At 45.1% G+C, this 14,133-nt stretch overlaps 1 protein-coding gene across 8 annotated transcripts in view; it reads right to left on the bottom strand.

Annotated features, from left to right (window-relative positions):
• P2RX1 (purinergic receptor P2X 1) overlaps nucleotides 1–14,133 on the bottom strand; it is a 49,324-nt gene that overhangs the window by 20,340 nt on the left and 14,851 nt on the right. For 6 of the 8 annotated variants that reach the window (XM_061604713.1, XM_061604712.1, XM_061604715.1 and 3 more), the window contains 4 exons: nucleotides 6,739–6,886; nucleotides 2,886–2,957; nucleotides 1,478–1,547; nucleotides 555–651 (listed from right to left, as the gene is read on the bottom strand). In XM_061604713.1, the coding sequence (XP_061460697.1) occupies nucleotides 555–651; nucleotides 1,478–1,547; nucleotides 2,886–2,957; nucleotides 6,739–6,886 (387 nt within the window). Of the gene's footprint in view, nucleotides 1–554; nucleotides 652–1,477; nucleotides 1,548–2,885; nucleotides 2,958–6,738; nucleotides 6,887–7,517; nucleotides 7,610–9,539; nucleotides 9,657–14,133 lie in introns of all 8 variants that reach the window. The other 2 variants (XM_061604716.1, XM_061604719.1) reach the window with 2 other exon arrangements.

Below are 14,133 nucleotides of genomic sequence, written 5' to 3'. Positions count from 1 at the left end.
ATCAGGTAGGGGAAACCATAACTGAGGGGAAGAGCATGTACTTCATCTGCAGATGGTCACAAGTTCAAACCCAAGCCTCTCTGTCTGAGACCTCAGTGAGCCAATGCCACTCAGACTAGACCAAGGGTCCCCAACCTTTTGGGGGCACATTTTGAATTTTGAGAAACCGTCTAAGGGATCACCACAAAATGACTGCCGTGAGGAGGAGGTGTGGCTAATTAGGAAAGGGCTGCTAAGTCACAAAAGACAAGCAACTTGGCCACAAAAATGAGTTGGGTCTAAGTCCCAAAAGCAGAGCTACAGATTTGACCCCACAAAACACAACAAAATACCCATTTCCAAGAAGGGAAGCCCAGGGATGCCCTCCCCCACAAATGACACACAACTCAGACAACACCCCACCCCAAAATACAAAAAAAAATATCCAGTCCATGCTATGTTTAGGATCCCAGGAGTAGAGAGTCCTAGGTTATATGGACCAGTTGTCTAACTCAACTTAAGACCATGAGAACTAGTGTCATTTGGATAAGAAAGCAGAGACCTCCATCCCTTACTTAGGCACTTTGTCATCAATCTCCACTGGACACCATCCATAGATCTCACAGGTTTTCTCTGTATGGCTAAAATTCACACACTTCCCAGTCATGATACCTGCAGAAAGTACACAACACAGTCCAGTCAGTAGAAGAAGCTTGCCTAAAAGAGGAGCATGAGGCATGTGAAGCCTCTGGACCTTTAGCGGGCAGAGAGGTGGCACAAGCAGGGCAGTGTCGCTCATCTGCCTTCCCAATGCCAGCACAGCTGCTGGTTCGGGAGAGGGGGAAGGATGGGGCACTCAGCATGGTGTCGGCAAGCTGGAGGTCTCGCACCCCTATTTTTAAACATTAATATAACTTTGAAAATTTAATACAATTAATATCATTATTAAAAATAAATGGACCATGTACACAGGCAGGCTGCCTCTGTTCAAGATTTTTTGGGGTGGGTGGGGTGGAAGAGGATAGCTTTGGAAGACTCTTGTCTCCATCCCCTGCTTCTGGAATTTCCAGAATAGGCATCTAGTTGGCCACTGTGGGAAACAGGAAACTGGAGCAGATGGGCCTTCAACCTGATCCAGTTACAGAGCTCTTCTTCTATATCCTGTTCTATATTTGCCTAAGGATGTCATCATGCAGCAGTTCACCTGACCACTGACAAGTGGTGCTGCGAACTATAGCAGGATGGCAGACTTCCAAGAGCTGGCGTGCCAGCAGAGGAGGGAGATGGAGGCAGGGAGGCAAACAGGTGTAAAGGGAGGGATGGGTGGCAATGGTGAAGGGTAAAGGGAGGAGGGTTGAAAAGGGGTCGTTGTTGGGGTGTTAGGGGGTTGGTGAACGAAGCAAGCAGGGGCACAGACCCTAGAGCTGTTGAAAGTACATATGTAACAAGTCATATGATGGGCGGAACAAGGTTAATTGCTTATCCAGTTCCTTCTCACCTTGGCCCTGACGAAGGAACTTCCCTGCAACACATTTGCTGTCTTCATCACATTTCCCTGCTTCAGGATGCTGAGATAAGGAGGGGAAATGGGTGTCATTCAGCAACCAGGTTGCAAATTTACTGTAATATCTTCTTTGGCATCTTATATAACAGACATCAGGGCTGGGGAACTGTGACCCTCCAGTTCTTGACAGATTACATCTCCTAGCATCCTTGACCATTAGCCATGCTGGTTGGGAGTGTGAGTCCAACAGCATCTGGAAGGCCACAGATTCCACACCCATAGACACCCCAAGGAAGGCTAAAGTTATCTGGCTTGTTGCAACCTAATAAGTGCACATCGCGCTTTTAAAAAAAAGCAATTGAATTACCAATTGCAATTAACAGCAGTCACCTTCCGAAGCCATTTCCTCTTTCCAACTAAATGTGTTGCTTCCAAAGATTTCGTGATGATGAATACAATTATGCCCATGAAATGTGGGTGGGAATGGGCGAAGGGGTAATCAAATGTTTACCAGCATGCAAATTAAGTAGGCTGATTCCAGTTCCCCCCAATTTACATAATCATTTCCCCAAATATAAGGTTGTATCCAACGTTAGTCATACTCAGAGCAGATCAAATGAAATTAATGGGCATGACTACATTATAGTGAACACTGTTAGTTTGCACATTAAAATTGATTGAACAGTTCTCAAGATATCTGTAGATAAAGCATATAGGATAGGGGCCATTTTGATGCCATCATTACTGCTAGACATAATCTTTTCTGGAACTGTCTCCCAGCTGATTTTCAAAGTACAATATATATGCAACTATAATCTGCAATTTGGAGCCAGTAGACGGAAGTGAAATGTTTTTACACTATTTGCTGCTAAAAATGTGCACTAATACAATTTAACTAACACACACGTTTTTGCAAGCATTTTCTCCTAACATAATGCGATGTATGTTATTTTCATGGATATACTCATTTTTTTATACACACTTTCCCCTAATAGATGCATTTTCATAAGCATGGCTTGGCTGGAGAACTGCAACGCAAAATTCGGAGGAGTGCAAATTTAAAAGGATGGTGGGGTTTGTTCTCACGTTATTTTGGAAAGTGCGAATTTGATCGATTCAGCTTTCAGTGCAAGCCAAATCAAATTTCTCCCCCACCCCTCTGCAGAGTCCAGAGCTTGGAAAAATTACTTTTTTGAACTACAACTCCCGTCAGCCCAATCCAGTGGCCATGCTGGTTGGGGCTGATGGGAGTTGTAGTTCAAAAAAGTAACTTTTCCAAGCTCTGAACCCCTTTGCACATGATTATGTTTGCTGCTGGCTGTCCTGAACACAAGCTGAAGATGCAAATACAGATTCTTCAAAACAATAAATAACCAGTAATAATAAAAAAATAATAAATAACCTCAGGGCATGTTTCCTGTTTCTGTCCACGGGTGATAATGAAGTTGGTCATCACCACAAAGGAACTGTCTCCCTACAGAGGGAAATAAGACCAGATAAGTTGGGTTAGCAGATCAGCGATTAGACATCTTATGCCCATTCCCTTCCCCTGCTTTTTAGTTTGATGGCGCTGTTATCAAATGCCAGGTCAGTTCCTAATGAGTGTCCTGCATTCATTCTTCAACCGTGGATGTTGATGATTGGTTCATAATATATCAACCTGCTGTATTGACTTGCCTATGCTTTCAGATCAGCTGTTGAGGGGCCCCTGGTGATCCTTAACTATATGGTGTGGGGGCCCAGGGCAGGGCCTTTTGAGTGACAGCTCCTCACCTGTGGAACTCCCACCTAACTGAGGTGTGCCTGGCCCACTTTATAGTTTTAGATGACTGGTTAAGGTGCACCTTTTTTTTGGTGGGTGCTAGCAGGAAGAGAGAGACCTGATTAGACTAGATTAGTTGCTGCTGCTATTAAGAAGTTTGTATTAAATTGTTTGTTATCAAATGCTGCACTGTTATTTTCAAGGACTGTGCTATTTTATGGATTTCATGTATTTTAAAAAAATCTTATTTAGCTATGGCTTGTACAAAGGGCGTTGTATAAATCATCTAAATATATACATGCACAGAATCTCCCATATCCATTATTTAATCGTGTACGGTTATCCATTATTTAGATCTGGTAAAGCACAGTGGGGAGGGGAGCCTGGCTGGGAGTCCAGAGTCTGTGAGTTCAAATCCCCACTCGTGTCTCCTGGGTGTCAAGGGCCAGCTAAAGATCACCCCCACAGGGAGTGGCTCAGGGGTTACGTGCCCTGCCACCTGTGCAGCCGTGGGCAAGCTGCAGAGTCCCAAGGAGCCCTGTTGCCCCCCAGCTGGCAGTTGCGGACAAGGAAGGGGCTGGCTTGTGCAGCTGTGGCAAGCTGAGCAGGCCCTAGCCAGCTGGGGAGGACTAGCCTCAGGGGAAGGCAAGGGGAAACCCCCTCTGAATGCCACTTATGATGAAATCCCTATTCATAGGGTTGCCATAAGCCGGGATCGACTTGAAGGCAGTCCCCATCCATTATTTAATTGTGTATGGTTTGGTTTATCAAGACCTAGGTGGATGAGCTGGTGGAGAGTTAAGGTTGTATTCAACATTAAACATACTTAAGAGTAGACCCATTAAAACTGAAGGGTACAACTAACTTAAGTTCATTAATTTCAGTGGGTCTCCTCTGAGCAGAGCTTCCTGCATGCATGTCTCACACAGCAATCCAAACTCCCTGCTGCCAGGACAGGAAGAAAGGGTGAATGGCTGATTTCTGGGGGACGGGGGAATACAATCTGTATCTCAGAGAACAGCCTCTCAACAAAAAGACTTCTTATCAGCCACTAGGGATGGAAAGTTCTGTCAATTTTGCTCCTCTCCATTTCTCAATTTTCCAGTTTAAATTCAGTTTTCCATGTTTCTGCAGCAATCCGCGATTTTTTAAAAAATCCTCGTGAAACTTCATCATTTTTGTGTGAATTGACACACATATTTGTATGCGGTTTTGACCCATGTGCACATCTGTGCAAGCAATTTTGACTAATATAATGCATTTTTGCATATCATTTTCACTAATATATGCACATTTCCTCCTAATATATGCATTTTTTGTAAACAGAGAACTGCACTCCAAAATTCAGAGAAGTGTGAATTTCAAAGGACGGCCATGTCTCGGTTCTTGTACCATTTTGGAAAGTACAAATTTGACAGATTTGGTTTTAAACGCAAACCGGATCACATATCTCCTCCATCCCTATTAGCCACTGATGCACAAGAGGAATTATCTGGACACATTCCCCCCAAAAAGATAATTTAGAAAACTTTTCCCAAGGACTTAGGACATATCTGAAAAAGACCTAATGGTCAAAACAGATCTATATACAATTGTTCCAAAGTATCATTATTATCGGATCATCCCCACGGGTGTTGAGATGAACCTGGGGAAGGTGCACAGTGTGCTCTCTTGGCACCCTCCCCAAACCAAAAAGGACTTGCAGAGATTTCTGGGGTTCACCAGCTACTACTGATGTTTCATCACCGCTTTCTCCAACATGATGACCCCCTTAACCAGCTGCCTGAAAGGACCTAGACCCTTTTGTTGGACCGATGCAGCCAACAGGCGTTCAAGAAACTGAAGCTGTTGTTTGCCTCAGAACCCATACTCCAGCATACAGGCCCCCATTGACCTTTCATGGTGGAGACGGATGCCTCAGACGTAGCCATCAGAGTGGTGTTATTACAACCAGCCGAACAAGGGGGTGGGCTTCATCCCTACGTCTACTTCTTGCGAAAGCTGACTAGCGTGGAAAGAAATTACACTGTCTGGGAAAAGGAGCTACTAGCCATCAGCGATGCGTTTGAGAGTTGGCGGAACCTCTCGGAAGGGGCTCGACATGAGGTGGTCAGCACCACCCATCAGAATCTAGAGAGTGAGTCTTCAGACGGCACGCAAGTTGAACCAACGGCAGGTGCGATGGGCGCAGTTTTTCACTAGGTTCCACTTTCATATTACCTACATACCCCAGGCACAAAACCGCTGGGCTGACGCCCCGACCCGCAAGCCAGAATACAACGAAGCCCAGTCTCTGTCCCCGCTATGTCACACCATACCCCCTGAAAAGTTGGTGGTGGCAGCTTGCTCCAATCCTTGCCACACGCAAGAGCAAGACCCTTTTGCCCAAGAGAGGGTGAGGGAGTTGGAGCAGCACCCCAGGACTGCACGCCAGGATCGTCTCAGAGAGGGGGGTTGCTCTACCCAGAGCTTGGAAAAGTTCCTTTTTTTAAACTACAACTCCCACCGGCCCCAGCCAGCATGGCCACTGGATTGGGCTGATGGGAGTTGTAGTTCACAAAAAGTAACTTTCCCAAGCTCTGGCTCTATCACTATGAAGGGCTGTATGCGCCTCTAGGAGAGGCCAGGGCCAAGGTCCTTTGGCAATGCCACGATTCCCTGACAGCAGGGCACTTCGGAGTGTTTAAAATTTTACAGGTGGTCATGCAAGACTCCTGGTGGCCAGAGGTAAAGCATGACGTGGAGAGGTATGTCCAGTCTTGCCTTACATGGATGAGGGCTAAGCACGCCCCAGGGCGACCAGCGGGGTTGCTAGAGCCACTCCTCACACCTGAGGGTCCATGGCAAATGGTGACCCTGGACTCTATCACGGACTTACCCGCCTCCCAGGAAAGACACATTTGTACAAGTTTCCTGGCTGGAGAAGTGGATTGAAAAATTAGGAGGAGGGTAAATTTGAAGGATGGTTTTGGTTCATGTATTGCCTCAGAAAGTGCAAAGGACACCAGACATTTATTCCACTATCATTCCACTTTAAAGAGTCATGGCTGCCCCAAAGAATCTTGGGAAGGATAGTTTGTGAAGGGTGTGAGAGTTGTTAGGAGACTCCCTATTTCCCTCAAGGAGCTACAATTCCCGAGTTCTCTGGGAAGAGGGACTGACTGTTAAACCACTCTGGGAATTGTAGCTCTGTGAGGGGGAATAGGGGTCCCCTAACAACTCTCTGCACCCGTAACAAACCACATTCCACTCTAAACAGTCATGGCTGCCCCCCAAAGGATCCTGAGAAGTGTCATTTGTGACAGGGTGCTGAGAGTTGCTGCTGCTGTTTAGGTTCGTTTTAACCGTCTTAATTATGGGTTTTAATTGTTGTGACCCGCCCTGGGACCTTTGGGTGAAGGGTGGAAGTGGAACGAATTCCTTTTTAAACTGAATTTTCCAAGCTTTTTTTCCTTTCATTGGACACGCCCCGCCCACAGCCCTAATTCCTTACCTGAGGTGGGAAAACATAATCGGCCACATCCCATATGTAAGGGCCCATCTCACTGAAATTGGTAAGTGTTAGTCCTTTGAGCTTCACAGAGACAGAGCTGATGACGCCATCTTTAGACTGGTAGCCTTTCTCATAAAGGAAAACCCACCTAGGGAAGAAGTGGGGTGGGGGGAGGAAACAGAGATAATTAATAACCATGAGGGGTCATTGGTACTGACAACTCTTAAGGACAGAGCTTGGAAAAGTTATTTTTTTTGAACTACAACTCCCATCAGCCCCAGCCAGCAGGGCCACTGGATTGGGCTGATGGGAGTTGTAGTTCAAAAAAGTAACTTTTCCAAACTCTGTCTAAGGGTGCATTCACACAATCACATTGCAGATTTTATACCTGTCCTCTAGTTCTAGGAGGACAGTTCAAAATAAACCACAGCAGGTGTGAAAGAGTACATGTGGGCATTTACATCAGGAACTTTTGGCCCTCCAGCGGTTGGCGAACTACAACTCCCATTGTCCTTGGCCATTGGCCATGGGGCTGATGGAAACTGTAGTTCAGCAATCTCTGGAGGGCCAAAGTTTCTGCACCCCTGATTTACCTGCATGTGCAATAGAGGTAAAATAGTCTCTCCCCCCTGCATTAATGGAAGCACTTCAGATTATATATTTTTTGGACTACAACTCCCACAATCCCTGACCATCAGCTGGGTTGGCTGGGGCTGATGGGAGTTGTAGTCCACAACATACAATGCTGGGGTGTATCCTTGGCGATGGGGAGGAGTCACCTGGGCCAGTTCTTTGCCAGTTGTTCCTTGCATTGCCACTCATGCACAAGCTGATCTATGGAACCCCAAGGTTTGCAGAAGTATCCAAAAACCTTTAGAGAGGAAAAAAAACTCATAAGGGTAAATTCCCTAAAACCATCCAACTAGGAATGGAAAGATCTGTTAGTTTTGCTTCTCCCAGTTTCTTGTTTTTCCAATCTTAAATTCAGTTCTCCACATTTCTGCAATTTGCAAATTTTTAAAGAAAATCTTCACGAAAATTCTCCAGAATAAATTTCTCAGAATAAAACACATTTTTGTAGTCAGCTTTGACTAAAGTAGACAGTTTTGCAAGCCCTTTATCCTAATATAATGCATTTTGTATGCTATTTTCACTCAGTCATTTTTATGCCCACTTTCCCCAAACATACGCATTTTCGAAAAACAATGTTTGATTGGCAAACTGCATGGCAAAATTCAAATAAGCGCGAATTTCAAAGGATGGCTGTGTTTTGGGTCTCAGATTGTTTCGGAAAGTGCGGACTTGATAAATTCGGCTTGAAATGCAAACTGAATCAAATTTCTTGGCCATCCATCCCTACAGAGGACAACGCTCAGTGGCTGTGAAATGCTGATGGGGAGGCGGGTGGATGGGTGGTTGTACGCCACACTGAACAGGGACGTCAGACTTGCCATTTCATTTGTGTCCAAAGGATCCTCAAAACCCCTCGGCTGTCTTTTCAAGCTAGCGATAATTAGGAAAAGTATTGAAAATAAAACAGCCAATATCATAATGCCGTTGTATAAATCTATGGTGCGGCCACATTTGGAATACTGTGTACAGTTCTGGTCGCCTCATCTCAAAAAGGATATTCTAGAGTTGGAAAAGGTTCAGAAGAGGGCAACCAGAATGATCAAGGGGATGGAGCGACTCCCTTATGAGGAAAGGTTGCAGCATTCGGGGCTTTTTAGTTTAGAGAAAAGGCGGGTCAGAGGAGACATGATAGAAGTGTATAAAATTATGCATGGCCTTGAGAAAGTGGATAGAGAAAAGTTCTTCTTCCTCTCTCACAATACTAGAACTCATGGACATTCAAAGAAGCTGAATGTTGGAAGATTCAGGACAGACAAAAGGAAGTACTTCTTTACTCAGCGCATAGTTAAACTATGGAATTTGCTCCCACAAGACCCAGTAATGGCCACCAGCTTGGATGGCTTTAAAAGAAGATTAGACAAATTCATGGAGGACAGGGCTATCAATGGCTACTAGCCATGATGGCTGTGCTCTGCCACCCTAGTCAGAGGCAGCATGCTTCTGAAAACCAGTTGCCGGAAGCCTCAGGAGGGGAGAGTGTTCTTGCACTCGGGTCCTGCTTGCGGGCTTCCCCCAGGCACCTGGTTGGCCACTGTGAGAACAGGATGCTGGACTAGATGGGCCACTGGTCTGATTTAGCAGGCACTTTGTATGTTCTTATGTTTAAGGGGAGAGCCTTACTCGGGGAGTTTGGGCACCTCTGACATCACAGGATCTGCTGCCTTTGAGGTCTGTCATTTTCTCCCACTCGCCCCTCTTCCTGGCTCATCAATGGGGTTAACAACCCTGGATTCCCTTAGCTCTGCTTTCTGCTTTTCCTGCCATCTCTGTTTCCTCTGTGGCAACGGACTCTGCTCCTGGGTTCTCCCTGTTCCTTCCCTCTTGTCTCCGCTCCTCTGGTCCACCTCCCTCCCTTCCTGTTCCTCTGGTTCACCTTCTCTGCTCTCCTGTGATGCCTGGGACTCGTCTTTTCAATGCTCCCCCAGCCAACCCTTTCATGACGCTTGCTGAAGCATTAATGAGGCTTCAAATGCCTGGTTCCATTTCTGATCTGTCTGGCTCAGTGTCCAGTCCAGCTGTGGGCTCCACTTTTCAAGCCATTCCCATTTGATAGGGCTGGGTTAAAACCCATACGGGAAGGCTGTGCTGTTTTGCTTTCATGCAGGACCACAGTAAGATCTGGTTTAAAACATTCACTTCACGCCTAAGTTCATGGGAGTAGTGCTCACATTCTGCAGGGGGATGAAAGCCACATTTCTCTCCTTTTTTAGTCCGGCAGCCGCGAAGACACCATGCCACCCAGTCTTGGGTTTCAGCTTGAAAAGTAATGGCTTCCTCTACTGTCTCTGCAAACCAAGATTAATCAAACCACCGTGTTTTGCTTGTGACTTAACAGGCTATTTGCAGAATACAAATGGAAGAAATCTTGTTTAAGGGAATGTTAATCTAGCCGAAAGGGACATGTCCAGCCACATATGGCATTTCTAGAGTGAAGCAAAATTAGTTGCTGGATATTTTACATTTTTACTAAAAATAAGCTGCACTATAACTAGGGATGGGGGAGGAATTTGACTCCGTTTGCACTTATCGCCAAATCTATCAAAGTAGCACTTGCTGAAACAATAAATGGAACTGGACTGCCTTCAAGTCGAGCCCAACTTTTGGCGACTCTATGAATAGGGTTTTCATGGTAAGCCATATTCAGAGGGCGTTGACCATTGCCTTCCTCTGAGGCTGAGAGGCAGTGACTGGCCCAGTCACCCAGGGAGCTTCATGGCTGCGTAGGAAATCGAACCCTGGTCTCCCAGGTCGTAGTTCAGCACCTTAACCACTACACCACGCTGGCTCTCGATGCTGAAACAATATGTAAACCAAAATACGGCCATTCTTTGGAATTCGCACGCGTCTGAATTTTGCACTGTCTGTGACATGTATGACTATCTGCCTGTTGGACCAGGGCAGTGAGCTCCTGGCTTTCTGAAGGATGTAGTTCTGGAGGAAGTTTGCTCCCTTGAGGTCAAGGTGGCTGATCTGGAGAAGCCGAGAGAGGCAGAGAGATGTGTGGCTGAGTCTTTGTGGGACATTCTAGCTGTGTCCCAGGATAATAGCTCTCCTGCTATTGTGGAGAATGAGGGCCTCAGGGAAAGGAGGGCACCTATCCAAGGAAGAGGGAAATGATCCCTTAGAAGGGACCCATTCTTTGGGGGATGAGCAGATTTTGTCCTGTGCCAAGGACACTTCTCCAGGGGGTGGAGGAATCCTGGTAGTGGGCAATTCGATCATTAGGAACTGCGATAGCGGGATGTGTGATGGGCATGCAGACCGCAGGGTGATTTGTCTGCCTGGCGCAAAGGCTGTAGTTGTCACCCATCAGCTAGATAGCTTGGCAGATAGTGCTGCAGAGGAGTCAGTGATTGTTGTGGACATTGGCATCAATGACATGTGGAAATGCAATTGTGAGGTCCTGGATATCACTGAATACTTAAGTCAGGATCATTCAGACCATGGTATTCCTGATCTCTATGTATGGATGTGAAAGTTGGACAGTGAAAAAAGCGGATAAGAGAAAAATCAACTCATTTGAAATGTGGTGTTGGAGGAGAGCTTTGCGCATACCATGGACTGCGAAAAAGACAAATAATTGGATGTTGGAACAAATTAAGCCAGAACTGTCACTAGAAACTAAAATGAAGAAACGGAGGTTATCATACTTTGGACACAGAAGACATGATTTGTTTGAAAAGGCAATAATGCTGGGAAAAACAGAAGGGAGTAGAACAAGAGGAAAACCAAACAAGAGATGGATCGATTTCATAAAGGAAGCCACAGAGCTGAACTTACAAGATCTGAACAGTGTGGTTTACAACAGATGCTCTTGGAGGTCACTGATTCATAGGGTCGCCATAAGTCGTAATCGACTTGAAGGCACATAATAACAACAAGGCATGATGCTGAAAGCCAGGACTTCCAACATAGCTTTCTCTGAAATGCTACCAGTTCCACGTGCAGGGCCAGCTAGACAGGCAAAGCTTTGCAATTTCAATGCGTGGATGAGATGATGGTGTCATGAGGAGGGGTTTGGGAAGACTTTTGGACACGCTGGACCTTTACAAAAGGGTGGACTCTGCTTGAACTGGGATGGAACAAGACTGCCGGAGCTTAAAATCAAAAAGGTGGCAGAGCTCAATAAAACTTATTGAGGGGGGAAAGCTGACAGGAGCTGAGGAGGGCCTGATTCAGAACAAATCTCGTCCTCACGGCATAACAAAATGATGAAAATTTAAAAGGTCAGTCTAGGACTAGGCATTGTGAGGGCAGGGGGGCAAGACAGCAATCCAGAGAGGCTGAAATACCACAGGCCGAACCAAAAGTGCCAAAGATGCTCAAAGAGAGACACTGTATATCAATGTTTATATGCTAACGGGAAGCTCGGAGGATGGCAACAAGGGAGAGGGCCTTCTCAGTGTTGGCCCCCAAATTATGGAATGACCTCTATGACAAGATGCGCCTGGCACCAACACTTACCTTTTTGGTGCCAGGTCAAGACTTTCCTCTTCTCCCAGGCATTTTAACATGTGTTTTTAATTGTTTTATATTGTTTTTTGTGTTTTAAAATTTGTATATTTGTTTTTATTGTTTTTAATTGCTGTAAACTGCCCAGAGAGCTTCAGCTATGGGGCGGTATATAAGTACAATAAATAAATAAATAAATCCTAAGCCAAGATGGCAGAAATGGAGCGCTTGGTCTGAGAGTATTGGTACAGCTAACATAATGGAAACCTGGTGGAACAGAGAAAACCAGCAGGACATGGTTATGCAGAGCTTGGAAAAGTTACTTTTTTTGAACTACAACTCCCATCAGCCCCAGCCAGCAGGGCCACTGGATTGGGCTGATGGGAGTTGTAGTTCAAAAAAGTAACTTTTCCAAGCTCTGGTTATGCCTGGGTATAAACTCTGTCGGAAGGACAGGGAAGGACGTATTGGTGGTGGAGTCGCTCTATACGTGAAAGAGGGCATTGAATCCAGCAAGCTAGAAACCCCAAAAGAGGCAGACTTCTCCACAGAATCGTTGTGGGTGGTGCTACTGGGCCCCAAGAGTAATTTAGTACTGGGGATGTTCTATTGTCCCTCTGATCAAATTGCTAAGGGAGACCTTGAGATGAAAAATTAAATTGAAGAAGCTTCCAAATGTTGGTAGTAATGGGTGACTTCAGCTACCCTGACATAGACTGGTAACATATGTGTTCCAGTCACGGCAAAGAGGTAAAATTTCTAGATGCCTTAAGTGACTCTGCCCTAGAACAGTTGGTTATTGAACCGACCAGAGGGAAGGTGACCTTGGACTTAATCTTAAGTGGTGCCCAGGACCTGGTGTGAGATGTAAGTGCTGTCGAACCAGTTGGGAACAGTGACCATAGTGCTATTAAATTAAATATATATGTAAGTGGCCAATTGCCAAGAAAATCCAACACGGTCACTTTTGACTTCAAAAGAGGAAGCTTCCCCCTAATGAGAGAATTGGTAAAAAAGAATGTTGAAAGGCAAAGTCCATTATCACTCCATAATGCTTGGGAGTTGTTTAAAAAACACAATATTAGAAGCTCAACTGGATTGTGTATCACAGATCAGGAAAGGTATCACCAGGGCCAAAAGGATGCCAGCGTGGCTAACAAGTAGAATCAAAGATGCTATTAGAGGCAAGAAGGCTTCCTTTAAAAAAAAAAATATGGAAGTTTTGTCCAATTGAGAATAAAAAGGAACACAAACTCTGGCAAAAGAAATGCAAGGAAGACAATCAGGGATGCTAAAGAGAGAATTTGAGGAGCATATTGCTAAGAACATAAAAATTCTTTAAATACATTCAAACTGGGAGACTGTCTAGGGAGGTGGTTGGACCCTTGTATGACAAGGGAGTCAAAAGTGTGCTAACGCAGGATAAGGAGACTGCAGAGAAGCTAAATGAATGTGCTTTGGGCCACTTTGGTGAGAAAAGCATCCAATAAATTTAAAATATAACATAATACATAAGCAGGCTCCCCTCCCCTCCCCCTTTTGTTACAGACACAACCATTGAGAGGAGCATCCTACGAGCGAGTGTCCCCTTTCCCTTCCCTTGGTGTCTCAGATGATGATGGGACCCTGAGCAGTGAAGGACCTGGGCATCAGCTGGGACTGTTTTTCTTGGCTCATGCGCCAAGATGCCTTTTCATATTAAAAAAAAAACCCACCTTGGCAATGTGCCCATTGTTATGTTCTCCAGTAGAAACACGGAATGTCAGAACTTATTTTATGGATGGAACTAAAATTAATACACCCTGCCCCTCTTCTTGGCAGGTTTGCGTTCCCAGCCTTTTGAATGATGGGCAAAGGGCAGCTATGCTACAAGCAGGAAATGTCTGGAAGGTTTTGTATTTATATAGGAAATCCCATATATTCTAGGATGTTTACTTTTTTCAGTTGAGACCCCAGAAAGACTGGGAAGGCTTAAAGGATTTGCCATGCAAGCGTATGTCTGTCTACTTGGAAGCAAGTCCTATTGGGTTTACTGGAACTTACTCCCAGATAAATGTGGAGACTGCTGCCTTAGGCTTATTAATTTCACTGGGTCTACTCTGAGCAGGACTTAATTAAATACAACCCTATGTAAACCGAAATGCAGCAATCCTTCGAAATTGGCATTTCTCCAAATTTTGCACTGCCAAATCATGTGTACTGCAAATATTGGGGTTTGCATAAAATGAATCATATTCATGAAAATAACATTTTAAAATGTATTGATATCAGAACTCTGTAAAAAATATGGATATCAGGCAAAACTGCATT

This window comes from Rhineura floridana, chromosome 21, assembly GCF_030035675.1.
Source record: "Rhineura floridana isolate rRhiFlo1 chromosome 21, rRhiFlo1.hap2, whole genome shotgun sequence".
Taxonomy (NCBI): domain Eukaryota; kingdom Metazoa; phylum Chordata; class Lepidosauria; order Squamata; family Rhineuridae; genus Rhineura; species Rhineura floridana.
Note: the sequence above shows the minus strand (reverse complement) of the source record. Positions and strands in the feature narration are given on the sequence as shown.